The 15,815-nt window shown below is 42.3% G+C and overlaps 1 protein-coding gene across 7 annotated transcripts in view; it reads left to right on the top strand.

Annotated features, from left to right (window-relative positions):
* The window catches only part of fgd4a (FYVE, RhoGEF and PH domain containing 4a), a 106,585-nt gene that overhangs the window by 65,450 nt on the left and 25,320 nt on the right, over positions 1-15,815 (top strand). For 5 of the 7 annotated variants that reach the window (XM_064951514.1, XM_064951512.1, XM_064951516.1 and 2 more), the window contains exons 3-4: positions 12,001-12,135; positions 13,031-13,214. In XM_064951514.1, the coding sequence (XP_064807586.1) occupies positions 12,001-12,135; positions 13,031-13,214 (319 nt within the window). Of the gene's footprint in view, positions 1-4,651; positions 4,797-6,975; positions 7,037-12,000; positions 12,136-13,030; positions 13,215-15,815 lie in introns of those variants that run through there. The other 2 variants (XM_064951517.1, XM_064951518.1) reach the window with 2 other exon arrangements.

Genomic DNA, 15,815 nt, shown 5'->3' with positions numbered 1-15,815 from the left:
GACCAGAGAATCTTGTTTATAAAATAATATAAGAATAATAGAGGCTACTGTGTTCTTGGGGACCTTCAATGCTGCAGAATTTTTGCTGGTACCCTTCCCCAGATCTGTGCCTTGACATAGTCCTGTCTCGGAGCTCTACGGACAATTCCTTCCACCTCATGGCTTGGTTTTTGCTCTAACATCAAGGCGGTGGCCCGTTCCTGTAGGTTCATGCTCTACAACATCCGCAGAGTACGACCCTGCCTCACACAGGAAGCGGCGCAGGTCCTAATCCAGGCACTTGTCATCTCTCGTCTGGATTACTGCAACTCGCTGTTGGCTGGGCTCCCTGCCTGTGCCATTAAACCCCTACAACTCATCCAGAACGCCGCAGCCCGTCTGGTGTTCAACCTTCCCAAGTTCTCTCACGTCACCCCGCTCCTCCGCTCTCTCCACTGGCTTCCAGTTGAAGCTCGCATCCGCTACAAGACCATGGTGCTTGCCTACGGAGCTGTGAGGGGAACGGCACCGCAGTACCTCCAGGCTCTGATCAGGCCCTACACCCAAACAAGGGCACTGCGTTCATCCACCTCTGGCCTGCTCGCCTCCCTACCACTGAGGAAGTACAGTTCCCGCTCAGCCCAGTCAAAACTGTTCGCTGCTCTGGCCCCCCAATGGTGGAACTCCCTCACGACGCCAGGACAGCGGAGTCAATCACCACCTTCCGGAGACACCTGAAACCCCACCTCTTTAAGGAATACCTAGGATAGGATAAAGTAATCCTTCTCACCCCCCCTTAAATGATTTAGATGCACTATTGTAAAGTGGCTGTTCCACTGGATGTCATAAGGTGAATTCACCAATTTGTAAGTCGCTCTGGATAAGAGCGTCTGCCAAATGACTTAAATGTAAAATGTAAATGTCTGACATTGTCAAATGTGGGACTTTATGTAGACAGGTGTGTTCCTTTCCGAATCATGTCCAATCAATTGAATTTAGCACAGTTAGACTCCAATCAAGTTATAGAAACATCTCAAGGATGATCAATAGAAACAAGATGCATCTGTGCTAAATTTTGAGTCTCATAGCAAAGGGTCTGAATACTTATGTGAATAAGCTATTTCAGTTTTTTTGCTTTGTCATTATGGGGTATTGTGTGGAGATTGATGAGGAAAATGTTTTATTTAATCCATTTTAGAATAAAGCTGTAATATATTCTTCCCTTTTTCTACGTGGAAAAGGGAACGAATACTTTCCGAATGTATACAACCTCACACACACATAATTATGGCCTTAAAAACACAAGTCCATGTCAGATATAGAGTTGAAATGTATTCCATTTTGAGTTTGCATCCCAATAATACACTTCATATACATCACAGAAGACTGAAATATAACAAAAACACCATTTTTTTCTACGTAAAAAAAAAGTTTTATTTATTTTGAAATTAGGAAAAATATGAATAACATTCCACACCTGAGGCCACTATAGGGCGGTTTGGTCATTTGACTGCAGGAAAGTTAGTATTGTTTTTTTGTTGGTTGCTCATGGGTAGTATGACACTAACATTTACTTTGAACTTCATACTGGTTTTGGCTGGGGGGAAATGGTAGCGTAGCTAAAGGAGGTGTTTGTAGATGTTTGTATGGGGAGGTGAACAGACAGAAAGCTACAGGAGGCTGTTAGAGAGTGGTTATCCAGGTGTTAAGTATGGAGTGTTCAGGAGAGTAGTAGGGCAGTGGGTGGCCAGTGTTGGGGAAGTGTTGCATCTTCTTGTCTAAGAAATACTAAAGAAAACAATTGTTCTTTACAACATAAGCTCTTCTTAACCGGAGCCGCACAAGTATAGTGCATTGAGGTGGAATCTCCCGGTCTTAAAAACCTCTTGGCGCACCGGTCCCGTTAGCGGGATCATTTTCGCAAAACCTCCGGTGAATTGCAGAGCGCTAAATTCAAATTCAAATTCAAATATTGATATATTTACTAAAAATATTACATTTTCATGAAATCACAAGTGCAATATACCAAAACACAGTTTAACTTGTTGTTAATCCACCTGGCGTGTCAGATTTCAAAAAGGCTTTACGGTGAAAGCAAACCATGCGATTATGTGAGGACAGCTCTCAGCAGACAAAACATTTCAAACAGCTAGCAGCAAAGTAGATTGGTCACGAAAGTCAGAAAAGCAATTAAATGAATCGCTTACCTTTGATGATCTTCGTATGTTTGCACTCACGAGACTCCTAGTTATACAAAAAATGTTTGTCTTGTTCGATAAAGATTCTCTTTATATCCAAAAACCTCAATTTGGTTCGTAGAAACATGTCAAACTTTTTTATAATCAATCCTCAGGTTTTACAATAAATAATAGATAATATTTCAACCGGACGGTAGCCTTTTCAATAGAAGAGAGAAAGAAAAGGTCTCGCTACAGTGGTGCGCGCATGCAGAAATCTGAGGACTTCTAGCTATCCACTGACACGATGTGATAATTCTCATTTTTCAGAATAAAAGCCTGAAACTATGTCTAAAGACTCTTCACACCTTGTGGAAGCCATAGGGAAAGGAATCTGGTTGATATCGCTTTAAATGGAGGATAGGCTTGCAATGGAAAAGAGGGGTTTCAGAAAATCAGCACTTCCTGGATGGATTTTCCTCAGGTTTTCACCTGCAATATCAGTTCTGTTATATTCAGACAATATTTTGACCGTTTTGGAAACTTTAGAGTGTTTTCTACCCTAATCTGCCAATAATATGCATATTCTAGCTTCTGGGCCTGAGAAATAGGCAGTTTACTTTGGGCATGTTTTTCATCCAAACATCAAAATTCTAGCCTCAAGAGGTTTTAAACTCCTGTGCGGGGCTGCATGTACCTCAAGTGGTCACTTGGCTCCACTTTTACCATCATGCATTTTCACTCTATCATTTGGACTGAGTGCACTGAGCACCTTGGACCTGTTTTCATAGTTCCTTTCTGTTCACTCTTTTCTCTCTGTTTGTTAAAAATGACCTTGTCATCCTTCTCTGTTTCTAGGAGTACTGTCAACCTAGTTTGAGTTTCCTGTTGACCAACAGCTCTGCAGGAGACAGACCATGTTTTAGTGGCATAGCCCTGTAGTTTAACAAAGCTAGTTACGGATCTGTCTTTGAGTCCAGAGCTTTCCTAACCGGTAATTTCACTGTTTTGACACTGTTCTCGACTAACCCATTAGACCGTGGGTACAGTGGGCTGGATGTGACCCGCTCAAACCAGTACAATTTAGAAGAATCACTGAAAGCTGAACTGTGAGGCGTTGTCCGTACGCACAATCTCTTCGACCCCATGGCGAGCAAAGAATTATCTCCTGACTAGCAGTAGTGTCCTTCAGCAAAGCTCTCTGTGTAATGAGAGTAATAGTCAGTAGGACATTGTTCTCTCCCTCCAAGAGAACAGAGATCTATTCCTACTTTGCCCCATGGTCTCAATACCTATTTTTCTTCAACCCACATTGTCTCTTTGCTCTGTATTTCTGGCATGTTTCAGAGGCTCTGATTGTCTGCTCTATATCAGTATTCACCTTGGGCCAAAATGACACTGTGTTTGCACGTTGTTTTGACTTCTCCATCCCTAGATGGCCCTTGTGTATTTTGATCAGCATGTTTTTCTGCAACCCACTTGGTATCACAATTCTTGAACTCTTCAACAGAATTCCGCCAGGTACAGATGGCTCATCCCTGTATTGACCATAAGGGTATATCATAGCTTGTGCAGACAAGCCGTATGTTATGGCTTGAATCGCCGTTTGCAAACACTCATCTTCTGCAGTAGCATGTGAAATAACTGTCTAAAGGGCTGTCTAAAGCTCTGGACAATGTGTCTGCGACTAACAATTCTTTCCCTGGCCTGTACTCGAGTTGCACGTTATATTTCTGAAGTTTTAGAAACCGTCTCTGTACCCTTGGTGGTGTGTACGCCAGATCCTTCTTTGCAATAGTAACCAAAAGGTTACTAGGTTATGTTTTGGCCCACACTGTTTTCCATAGATAAACACATGGTATATCTTATATGCATATGACAGTTACATTGGCTCTTTCTCAATCTGACCATAGTTAGTTACACTCAGAATTTGCCAGAGCCATGTGAATGGGCGCCATCTAGTGGCATACTGCTGTAACACGGCACCTAAACCTGCTTTAGAGGCATCTGCTGAGATTTTAGTTTTGAGCTTTTCATCCTAGAACCTCAGTACTGGAGCATGCATGATTAATACCTGGAGCTGCTCAAACTCTTTCTGGTGATTACTGTTCCAACATATCCCACTCTCCAACTGCGAGTTCCCTGAGTGGTCATGTGGCTTCCAATACAATATGCCACAGGTAGCTACTCTGAAAATATAGCTTACTCTCAATGACTACTTTGTGAAAAAGTATCATATGTAAATCTGAAATGTCATTGACTATCATGGCACAAGGCGAGACCCAGATGCAGACACAGGAGGCAGATGGTTGGACTCTTAAATATTTATTGATCCAAAACAGGGTAGGAAAGAGGCAAAAGGTCAAAACCAGTTCAGAGTCCAGGAGGTACAGAGTAGCAGACAGGCTCGAGGTCAAGGCAGGCAGAATGGTCAGGCAGGCAGGTACAGAGTCCAGAAACAGGCAAGGGTCAAAACCAGGAGGACTAGCAAGAAGAGAAGAGGAAAGCACATGGGGAAAACCACACTGGTTGACTTGGACATACAAGATAAACTGGCACAGAGAGACAGGAAACAAAGAGATAAATACACTGGGGAAAATGAGCAACACCTGGAGTGGGTGGAGACCATCACAAGGACAGGTGAAACAGATCAGGGTGTGACAATTGACTACAAATTACAAGAACCGATAACTTTGGGATCGTATGTTTGTGCAATTTAGCCTATTAAACACAAAAACAATATTTCAAGTGAAAATTACACAGGTCTGTTGCTGAAAAAGAAAGGAAATTATTGCCTACTTCACCAATATTTTATTTTAGCAAAAAATGTAATGTGTAGTTCCAGGAGTTAGCTACAACGCTACATGGCAAAAAAAAGTAATTAACTACTGAAAACACTACCTTGATTTGAACTTAGTTCAATTAAAAACTAAGCTACTACATGTAACTTAGTTTACTACTCCCCAACACTGTGGGTGGCTAACTTTCTGTGTCTTTCTCTTTCTAGCCTCAGTCCTTGTGCTGTGTGTGTAGACAGCCTGAGGAAGAAAGAGACTGAAAATTCTATAACATTTTATTGAATTACACATCCTTTCAGAGCCAATTTACCCTTCCACTTATCGCTGCGACGATAGTGCTATGGTGAAGTGTGCTGGTGTGTGTTTGTGCGCTATGCACTCCCTCTGTGTCTTATATCCCTCTAGTTGTTTTGAGAGAGAGAGAAGGGGGTGGAGGGAAGGAAGAAGTAGTCTTCCCCTTATTGGTGAGTCTCTCCGCTGAGCTGAGTCACTTAGCTCTGAGCTGCAGTGCCTGCCTGCCTGGGAAGATTGCATGTTACTGCCCGACTTTCCCTACTAGTCCTACGGGAGGCTTGAGCTACCTTGTCTGCCCTGTAAGGATTTCCTACTACTCTGTAGAAGAGGCTTTGGGTGAGTTTATTCTCAGGTTATGTCAGTGATTCCGTTTATCCCCGCCTCTCTCTCATGTTTTTCTCTGTTTTCTTAGATGAATGTGCTATTGTGGTTGGTATACACATATTTCTGGAGTTAGACTATTCCCACAACTGTCGCCCTTTGCAGTGAAAGTATTAGATAATGATATCAAGTCACAGTATTTCATAATTGCAGGCAGGAGTCCAAAGACAATTTATGGATTGTGGGATATATTCACTCATATGTTGTGGATGTATTCACTTTAAAATTGGAATTGCTTCCATTATTCCTGTGTGCACTCACACAATAACTGGAAATAACTGAAATAACTGGAAATCACTGAGAATTACCACCCATTTTGAATCCCAAGCAGATTTGATTAGAAATACTGTTCAATATGCAGTGGGGTGTCCCCTTGGGACACAGGGCTCTGGTTTATTTTAGGTTAGTTGTAAAAACAGTAACTTAGACCAGGGTTTGCAGCTATAGTCTGAAGCACAGGCACTCCCCTCTCTGGGTGGTGGCTGGGTGCAGAAAGACAGGTGTGCCTATTGTTTTTACTCACAGCTCTGACTTGATTGTCGGGACACACATGTTGTCTCAGGATTAGTGAGAGAGGGATTAGAGAGCGAGAGAGAGCAGTATCAATGGGTTTTTGTAACAAAGGCATTATGCTCTTATGTGACACTCCAAACCGATCTAGATCTAGCATGCATCGGGCAGAAAATTGATTAAAACGTTACGAATTGCCGGTTCACAATTTTTTTTGTGCTATGGATCCGCTTAGTTGTCTACATACACCCTAGACTTATACATCAATTACACACACACACACACACACACACACACACACACACAAAGAGTCAGCTCAAACAGATCTAGCTCAGATGCTCAGCTCATGAGCTCCATCAGCAGCAGATTTGAATTTAAAATAGAACATGAACGTGTTTATGCAACCTATGTTAGTGCATCGAATCACATTGCACCGAATTGCATCGATTCGTTCCTCTAATCAAACCGAAACGTTTCAAACTGAAACGTATCGTTCCTGTGTCGTATTGTAGCCCAATAATCTATACCCGTATCGAATCATCTTGAAATGGAAAGATGCACATCCCTAATTATACCACAAATTAGATAGCTTTTTCAAACGTCCGCTTCACAACAAGATCTATTCCTAGAGGCATCGTGGTTGGTCGATCCTGTTATTGTCTCTCTCTCAGTGAGGTAAAGGATGTGGATACGCTGCTCTTATCTCTGATTAGATGGAGAGTGGTTATGTTAGATTGATACATTCCTTCATCCTCTCTGAGCCCGGTTGTATTGGTAAACATGCATTCTTGTGTATCTGTGTCGGCAAGGACAGGGAGGCGTCGTCTCAACGGAGGAGATATCTTTAGTAACACCAGCAGCACACTGGAGGCTTTAACACACAGACCCTGACCTGAGGTAAACTTTTTTCTTTCTTGAACGGATCTTCTTCACTCTTCCTCTCTCCGGATGTCATGAAAGATTAAGAGGACCGGTATTTTGGCCTATTTTCAGTTCTCTGCGCCATGGCAAGACTCCTCGGCCTTCCAATATGGTGATAGAGTTCAGTACTGGGTAGAATCTTTTTCATGTGTCATTATAATTGTTTTTGTTAGATGCTCGATACATGTCTTTGATAATTTTCATTGGATCATTCTTGTGACTGTCTTGAGTGAAATGAATGCCATGATTTCCACCAGAGTTGGTCTAAAATCCTTTGGAAACAAGCAAATGCCCACGAGCTTGTTCTCCCTGCCTGCTCAATAGTAAAATATTTTGTAGTGTTGAGAAGGTTCGGGCCAGTTGCCATGGTAGCAGGTCTCCTACAGTGTAAATCAAGGACAGAGCCTCAGGTGGGATTGTGTTTATCGGAGTTCTGCATTCACTATTAACTATTGGATTCAGCTGCGAATTGTTCAATATTTGTTCACTTTCCAGTTTCTACAGAATCCTGTTTGGCCTTCTACCCCAGGTTCAGAAACTCACCTTGCAAACATCCATATTCACGTAGTCTAACTGATGTGGGTTAATGTGGTTTTAAATTGGAATCAGAAGACAGACTTTCATATAAAAGAGAAGAGAAAAGGATTTTAATTATTGGAGTTGTGTGATTTGGAAAGTGCAAAAACTTTGGCTTCGTTTGGTCTTGTGCCGTCCTGTTGTTGTGTGTGTGTGTGTGTGTGTGTGTCAGGTTTGGGGTCAATTTAGTTTCAATTCAGGAAATTAGATTCTTCATTAAACGTTTACTGTAGTCAATCTTTTAAAGAATAATTGAGAATGAATGCTATATTCTAAAATATTGAATTGCAATTTCAATTTACTTTCTGAATTGACTGAATTGAAACTGAATTTTGTGTGTGAGTGTGCACACGTGCATGTGTGTCTTCTTAGAGTGAACATACTCAGACTGGTTAAATAAAGGCTGTTTGAATGGGCCCATCTCCCACGAGGCTGTCATACCATAACCAGACCATGTTTACATCAGCAACAGACAACTAAGCCCTGTCCTCCCTGGTGGAATGAAATGGCTCGAATGCTCAAACCCTAGCACTCCGTTCTGCCACCTCTGGTCTCTTCACCATCCCACCCCTGTCAGCTCAGTCCAGTTAAAGCTCTTCTCTGTCCTGGCACCCAAATGGTGGACCCCCCCCCCCCCTCCGAGTCCCTTCCCATCTTCCATAAATGTCTGAGGCCTACTTTTTCAAAGAGCGTCTTAAATTAACCAGGGATGTCCTCTTGATAAGTGTGTGAATTGGACCATTTTCTGTCCTGCTAAGCATTCAAAATGTAACGACTACTTTTGGGTGTCAGGGAAAATGTATGAAGTAAAAAGTACAGATTTTTATTTTTAGGAATGTAGTAAAGTAAAAGTAGTCAAAAACATAAATACTAATGTACAGACACCCCCAAAAATGACTTAAGTAGTACTTTCAAATATTTTTACTTAGGTACTTTACACCACCTGAAAAAATGTATCTCTGAATTAACCCAGAAAGGGGCCCTTTGTGCTGCCTAACATCTTAATATCCACATGCTTTGGCTTAGCAGGGCGCTTGCTGCTAATTTGCATGGGTATCTGTGGCGGGCCACTTTTAACGATAGGGGGGTGTGTGTGTGTGTGTGTGTGTGAACGAGGAGTAGCTGACCCAGAGACAACAGCGCGAAGTAGCTATGCTGGAAAATGTGAGGGCCTGAGGTCCATACACTCCACTCCATTGATGTTTACTTGGTGATTTACAGCAGAATGACTGGGTGTTTGACATCTTAATAACAACCTTCATTATTTACAATAGAGGGTTTTCCTGACTCTCTCTACAATCACTAACACAGCAACTTGATGTGGAGACTTGATTGTAACCCAAGTGTGTCATATGGGGCAAAACATGTTTGAAATGTCCCCTGTTAAAGTGATTGCAGATGAGGTCAGGCATGTAATCAGCCGAGTTCTTAAGGCCAGCTCTAAAATTATCCACGAAACTTGGGCCGTGTTTAGAAAGTCACCCCAGAGCTATAAAACGACTGTAGCCTTTCCTGCAGTGGAATGTTACTCATTTTTTTTCTCTCAGCATTTCACAATTAATCAACATGATTTATTATTTTTACACAAAATCTGCCGTTTCTATATCGCTTTTGTTATATGTCAGTCTTCTGTGATGTACATAAAGTGTAATATCGGGGATGTAAACTCAAAATGGAATAGATTTCAACTCTATTTGACATGATACAGGTGTCTTCTTTGTTTTAAGCCCATAACCATGTGAGTCAGGTGGATACTTTTGTTTCAAAGTAGATTTGTTTAAGACGACCAAGAAACACTCTGTGTGACCCTGATTTAGCCCACTACGGTACAATGTACACTAAGTATACCAAACATTAGGAACACCTTCCTAATATTGAGTTTCACCCCTCCCTTTTGCCCTCAGAACAGCCTCAGTTAGTTGGGGAATGGACTCTACAAGGTGTCGAAAGCGTTCAACAGGGATGCTTGCCCATGTAGGCTGGAAGCCCAGCAGCGTTGCAGTTCTTGACACACTCATACTGGTGCTCATGGCACCTTCTACCATACCCCTTTCAAAGGCACTTAAATCACCCTCTGAATGGCACACATACACAATCCATGTCTCAAGGCTTAAAAATCCTTTCTTGAACCTGTTTTCCTCCCCTGATTTGAAGTGGATTTAACAAGTGACAGCAAGTAAACAGGGGACTTAAGGGGTCCTGAGCTCTAGAGAGTTACGTTTGAAATTCTTTTGGGGCTCTGTATATGTACACATTCAACTATCTAGAGTTCTTCTTGTGACACCATTTCATACACAGAATGCCACTGAAGTTCCTTCCTTGTTACGATGAGCAAATCATACTTTTGTGAATTGAAGGGATTCTATAAAAAAATTTAAAAAAATAAAAGGCTGTTACTTTTTGAGGGACTGTGATTGATTTTGGAGATTGCGTGTACTACCACATTTCAATGTTCCGTCGAACTAGGACAGAATTTCACTTCCATGATCTTTCGGGGGAACTCGTTGTCGTTTTCTCTGTAGATGGAGAAACCATGGAGAAAAAATTGCTTGCATCGAAAATGTCTTGCATCATCACGTGCAGTAATGCAGGCTCTGCAGCACTAGGAATAGACAGCCTCTCAGAGACAATGGACAATGTTACACATTGATTATACTGTATAGCTGCTGAGTGAAGGGTCATGTGAGTGCTCACTCAACCGACACATGTGACTTCTTCTTATACCTCAGTGGAGTTAACTCATGTTTTTACATGACTGCCCTTAATGGAGACTTCACAGAATGATGAAGCTCTTTGTGGAAACGCTCTATAAAGTAACAATACCACCTGCTTGGCCTCAGCAGCAACACAGTGCCATCTTAATGGGGATGGCTGTGCAATTGTAGAGACGTGACTGTGGAGTGTTTCTGACTATAGACTTGGTGTAAACAGTCTGACAGAATTGGTTAAACATACTGGAGTGAAGATGGACCATCTGTCACACCCTGATCTGTTTCACCTGTCTTTGTGCTTGTCTCCACCCCCCTCCAGGTGTCGCCCATCTTCCCCTTTATCCCCTGTGCATTTATACCTGTGTTCTCTGTTTGTCTGTGGCCAGTTCCACTTGTCTCGTTAAGCCTACCAGCGGGTTTTTTTTGTACTCCTATTTCCTTCAGAGCCTGTTTTCTAGTTTTCCCAGTTTTGATCATTGTGCCTGCACGGGGCCTGTCTGCCATTCTCTACCTTACGGACTCTGCCCTGGACTACCTACCTCTGCCTGCCATTTCCTTTGCCTGCCCCCTGTTTATATAGTAAACATCCGTTATTCAAACTGTCTGCATCTTCTCCTGAGCCGTGATACCATCTGTTACCAGATGGTTAGACCAGGCTCAGTGCTGTTGACAAACATCTGGATCATTAGCATGATAATGAACTACGTGGAGACTTTAATGTTCAGCCATGGGCAGGGGTGAAAGTAGATTTAATTTCTTCCCAGTACAGGACCTCATATGCTTGCGCGTACACCAACATTTTTTTATGGGTCTAATCATAGAATGACATAGAATCCCTATGGATTCAATAAGGATATCTGTGGGCCTAGTCGGGAAAGATTTATCATGTAACTTTTTAAAATGTATGACCTTTTTTATTGTGGCATAAACACAACCGATCATGATGTGTTCATCTTATTGTCAAACAATCACTTCTTTCCTGGGCTACCTGCTCCCGTTCATCTACTGGCAACATGTTCCAGCCTCCGAACACAGTGGTGAATGCTAAGAGACATCTGCTATACAAAACACCACACAGTGTAATTAGGCCAGGATTTATGCCTCCACTGCTGTTCGCGCGCGTCTCAGTGTCAGCCACTCGTCTCGGCCATGGCAGTGTTCTCCTTGAACCACATCGCATTGTTTTCAAGGTCATTCGCACATTTTCCATGCCTCTGACATGCGGTAATGATGAATAGTGGTGTAGTAGCCTACACTTTTCTTGACATTTTGTTTTAATTATTGTGATAGGCTGATGATTTACTGGTACGGCGTACCCCCACTATTTATTTTGCCGGGACGGTGTACCGGACCGGCTTACTTTCCCCCCTGGCCATTGGCCAAATGAATAGTAGAAGATGGAGTGTATTACACTCACTTCAAGCCAGTGGCTGTGGGTGGGTGATATTCTGTGAGTGGTATATGTTCTGTCTGTGGTGCAACCTGGATGTGAATCACAAAACAGGATATATGGTATGGAAGTGAGGAGGTCCTCTTTCAAAATAAGTACAACAGAGGCATGGTAAACATCATATGATCCCAGCTCTATCACTACCGCAGCCAACTGAGTGTTGTCGAGAATCTCACCATTCCTCTGCGCTCTCTCTCTTTCAGCTCTAAGCAGTAGCCCCCACAGTGCAAGGGTCAGTCGGACAGGTCTGTGTGGGAAGAGTCCAAGTGAGAAGAGCAGGGGGGGTGTCAATGGAAGAAGTTCGGACAGCAGGCCCTCACTGCAGCCCAAACCACAAGGTACAGATAATATTGCTGTCTAATATTACTGGTCATCTCTACCGCCTCTGATCTGCGGACTCACTAGACACAAACGCTTAATTTGTAAATTATGTCTGAGTGTTGGAGTGCGCTATCCATAAGTTTTAAAAAATAATCTAAAATTGTGCCATCTGGTTTGCTTAATATAAGGAATTTGAAATTATTTATACTTTCACTTTTGATACTTAAGCATATTTAAAACCAATAACTTTTAGACTTTTACTCAAGTAGTATTTTACTGTGTGACTTTCACTTTTACTTGAGTCATTTTCTATTAAGGTATCTTTACTTTTACTCAAGTATGACAATTGGTTACTTTTTCCGCCACTGCTCAAAACATGTATGACAAAACAGCTCATGCCACAAGGAAGAGACAGTTATGTAACCAGACAGTGTGTGTGACACAGTGGTGAAACCTCGGCCTTTAGTGGTGTTGCATTCCTGTTTTATTTGAACACAGTGAATCATTCTCCAGAGATAAAAAGGAAGCCCCTAACCCTCTACATTACAACAGCCCATTGACCATCCCTTCTATGGGTTATAGAATAGTTCATGCCATAAGAGGATACTGCTAGTCCACAGAATGGCTATATTTCAATCTAATTCTGGGTGATGAATGTTGTGCCTAAAGTAGCCGTGTTTTGCAGGCTTATAGGCATGGGTCGCAGACACTCTGGGAATGAGACTAGCTTTTAGTAACCTGTGCTGCCACCTTGTGTTTCAAGAACACCAAACTCCACAAAACACAGTCAACATTCCATAAAATGCTGGTAGAGGCTCATGTAGTCACAGAAAGCCTCCTAGAGTGGCCATGCCAACATGACCACTGACCTCTCTAGCCCTGACAACTGACCTTTTCAAATCATCCCTTCAGTGCCTCCGAAGCCAGCCCACCTCCAGAGCCCGGTGACGAAGTCCGCCGCCCACCCGCTGGGGCGTGTGGAGAGAGCACTCCTCAGAGCCACCATGGAGGAGAGAAGAGGAGGGGCGATGATGGCGAAGAGCCGGGAGAAACCCTCCAAAGTCTTGAACCTCATCAACCACTTCGAGGAGAACAGGTAGAGCAGAGGAAAAAGTAGAGTACAAACTGAGAAAATTATAAATTAGACCCAATCTGAGATACAGCGCTTACTCAAGTGTGTGTGCAAATATTGCTCGTGTGTGTTCTTGCTTTTGTGAATTTTGAGAGATTGTACTAACTGCTGAGAGAGCGAGAGATTCGACATGGGTACTTCCATTTACTAAAATAAGTACCTTGATCAGGCAGACATGAGTGCAGTAATCAAGTGTGACGTTAATAAACCTTGCATACAAAAGTTTCCTAATATCTCCTACTATTTAGAAGATGAACTAAAAAGCGGAAGTCACTTTCAGCCCGGTTCATTGATATCTCTTCAGAGGAAGGCTTTAGACAGAGAGAGCACTAGAGATCAGCGTGTGTATCACAAGCCAAAGCATTAGTGGAGGATGAAAAGAGATTTGGACAAAGCGGAAAATCTGCTCCCTCAGTTGCGCGAGAGAGCTCACTGCTGTAGGATGAAGTCTGGACGAAAGAGGTAGGATTTTATTACACCAAGTTTCTCATGTTTTGATTCCTGTCTCAGATGATGTTATATTGTGTCCTCAATCAAAAGGTTTGGCTGTGTGAATCGGTCTATTGTTTTTGTCCGAGATTAATAAATTACCACAAGGCCAAGGCTGAGCATTTTCTCTATAGCAACACAAGTATTTTAGTTATCTATTGTGCCATCAGACCACCTCTGTCTTCATCTGTTTTCCTATGACTTTAATAAGTTTCTGTTGTCATTCCCGCTTGGTTACAAGTCTGAGTGGTGATTTTAGCAACATGCGAGGAGGCCCATTGGCGAGAGACTGAGAGGGAGAAACAATGGTGCCCTTGTGTGAACCACTCATACAGTGGAGTCCAACAGCATTACCCGCTCAGTCCATTATTGCCAGCCCAGGCCTCTACAGACCAACTCAGGTCTCTGGAGCTACAGACTCACCCTCCGAGTGCGTTTGGTTTAGTTTGGCAGAAGAAGGGCAGCCTCTAAGGAACAGAATTAGCCTAGTAATAATCTGCTTCACATGCTGTGTTTCTTAGTAGAGGGAACCTGGAAACCCAATAGATGATGATATTAGTGTAGCGATAAAGCCTACCTCTAAATGTTATTATTATACGACTGTATGCATTTTTTAAAATACTGAGGCGCATTAAGGTGATTCAGCCTTTCTGTAAACCTCTTGGAAAGGTAACTGAACGTTTCTATCTATCAAAGATTAAAGCCAAGTTTATGAGGAGGATTTGTGAAACGTATTGCCTCAGTGTTTCCATGGCCTACACTAACCAACCACAACAGTCCTCTGTGCTTTGTATAGACTAGTGGGGCAGCTGTTTGTTCACCCGCACCCGCCTGCGAACGCTATAACCAATCCGCAACCTCACGACTATATGTGACAAAGTGAAAATCTGAGGCTCGCACCTGACCCTAACCTGCTAATATAGAAAATGTGCTATAAGCTACAGTCAGAGACAGCGTACAGATTATTTGACAGGGGGTGCAGGATTCTTTTGTTGTTGCCTGATTTAGATTTTTCTGATAAGATTTTAGTTCGGCTTGGATGCATATTTTATGTGGTTGAACTACTATGAGTTTTTATGATGCTGATAAAGACAGCACCTCTACAGATGGTGTGAAACTACGCATTGGCATTCTCTCAAGATGGTGAAAGAAAGAAATCATATTTCTCCACTGTTACAAAGTCACATTTATTCATACATTTGATGTATAATTTCACTGCAAGAAATGCTTGTCTGCAGGAGTTAATATGAATTAATATTACTGCTATGTGAGATGTTATAGACCTACAGTCAGTGTCCAGATTTCACTTTCCATTTGAAGTCCCCATCCTGTGACTGTTCGAGGCCACCTAAAGTGAGACCGATTTAAGACCAAGACCGGAGAAAATCGAGTCTGAGTCAAGACCGGGAGGGGGACAGTGGGTCCGCGGCCGAGTCAAGACCGGGAGGGGGACAGTGGGTCCGCGGCCGAGTCAAGACCATGACTGTAATTTTGTCAAATCACCATCATAATAAGAGTTCAAAATGTCCAGTATTTCTGTGTTCATATTTCAGAACAACATGTGGATTCTTTAGACATTCAGAACAGTGAAAAATGCATGCTAAGGTAAAATAGAGGCACTTTACAAATTATTACTAACCCAAACATAGTGGGGAACAATGAGGGACTTCTACAATTATTTTATTATGTTCAATGATGTTCTGATTTAATCTTTTCAGTTTTGTTGGAAATTAAATGGTTAACACTGAAGAGAAAAAATGATCAAATCAGGATCTTTATTTGGTTGTCTCTGGGGAGATAAATAATTTAGCTAGCTAAATCGGCCATTGGCTAGGCCATCAGAAGCTAGATAGAAGGCATATGCTATTTCACTGTATTAGGGGAACGTTTGAGAGTGACAGTGGAATCAACCAATCGCATTTTGACTTGTAATGGTTGATTCCACTGTCATTAAAAACTGTTTTTACAAAAAAAAAACATATGGAAACTTCTGCCTTCTCAAAGGCCAACAGGTCACTGCGCAATCGGGAGCAGTGGTTTTCCCACGTTCTAGCTAGCTATCTTTTTTTGTAGGCT

This window comes from Oncorhynchus masou, chromosome 31, assembly GCF_036934945.1.
Source record: "Oncorhynchus masou masou isolate Uvic2021 chromosome 31, UVic_Omas_1.1, whole genome shotgun sequence".
Lineage (NCBI taxonomy): Eukaryota > Metazoa > Chordata > Actinopteri > Salmoniformes > Salmonidae > Oncorhynchus > Oncorhynchus masou.
This window is presented reverse-complemented; position numbering and strand designations above follow the sequence as displayed.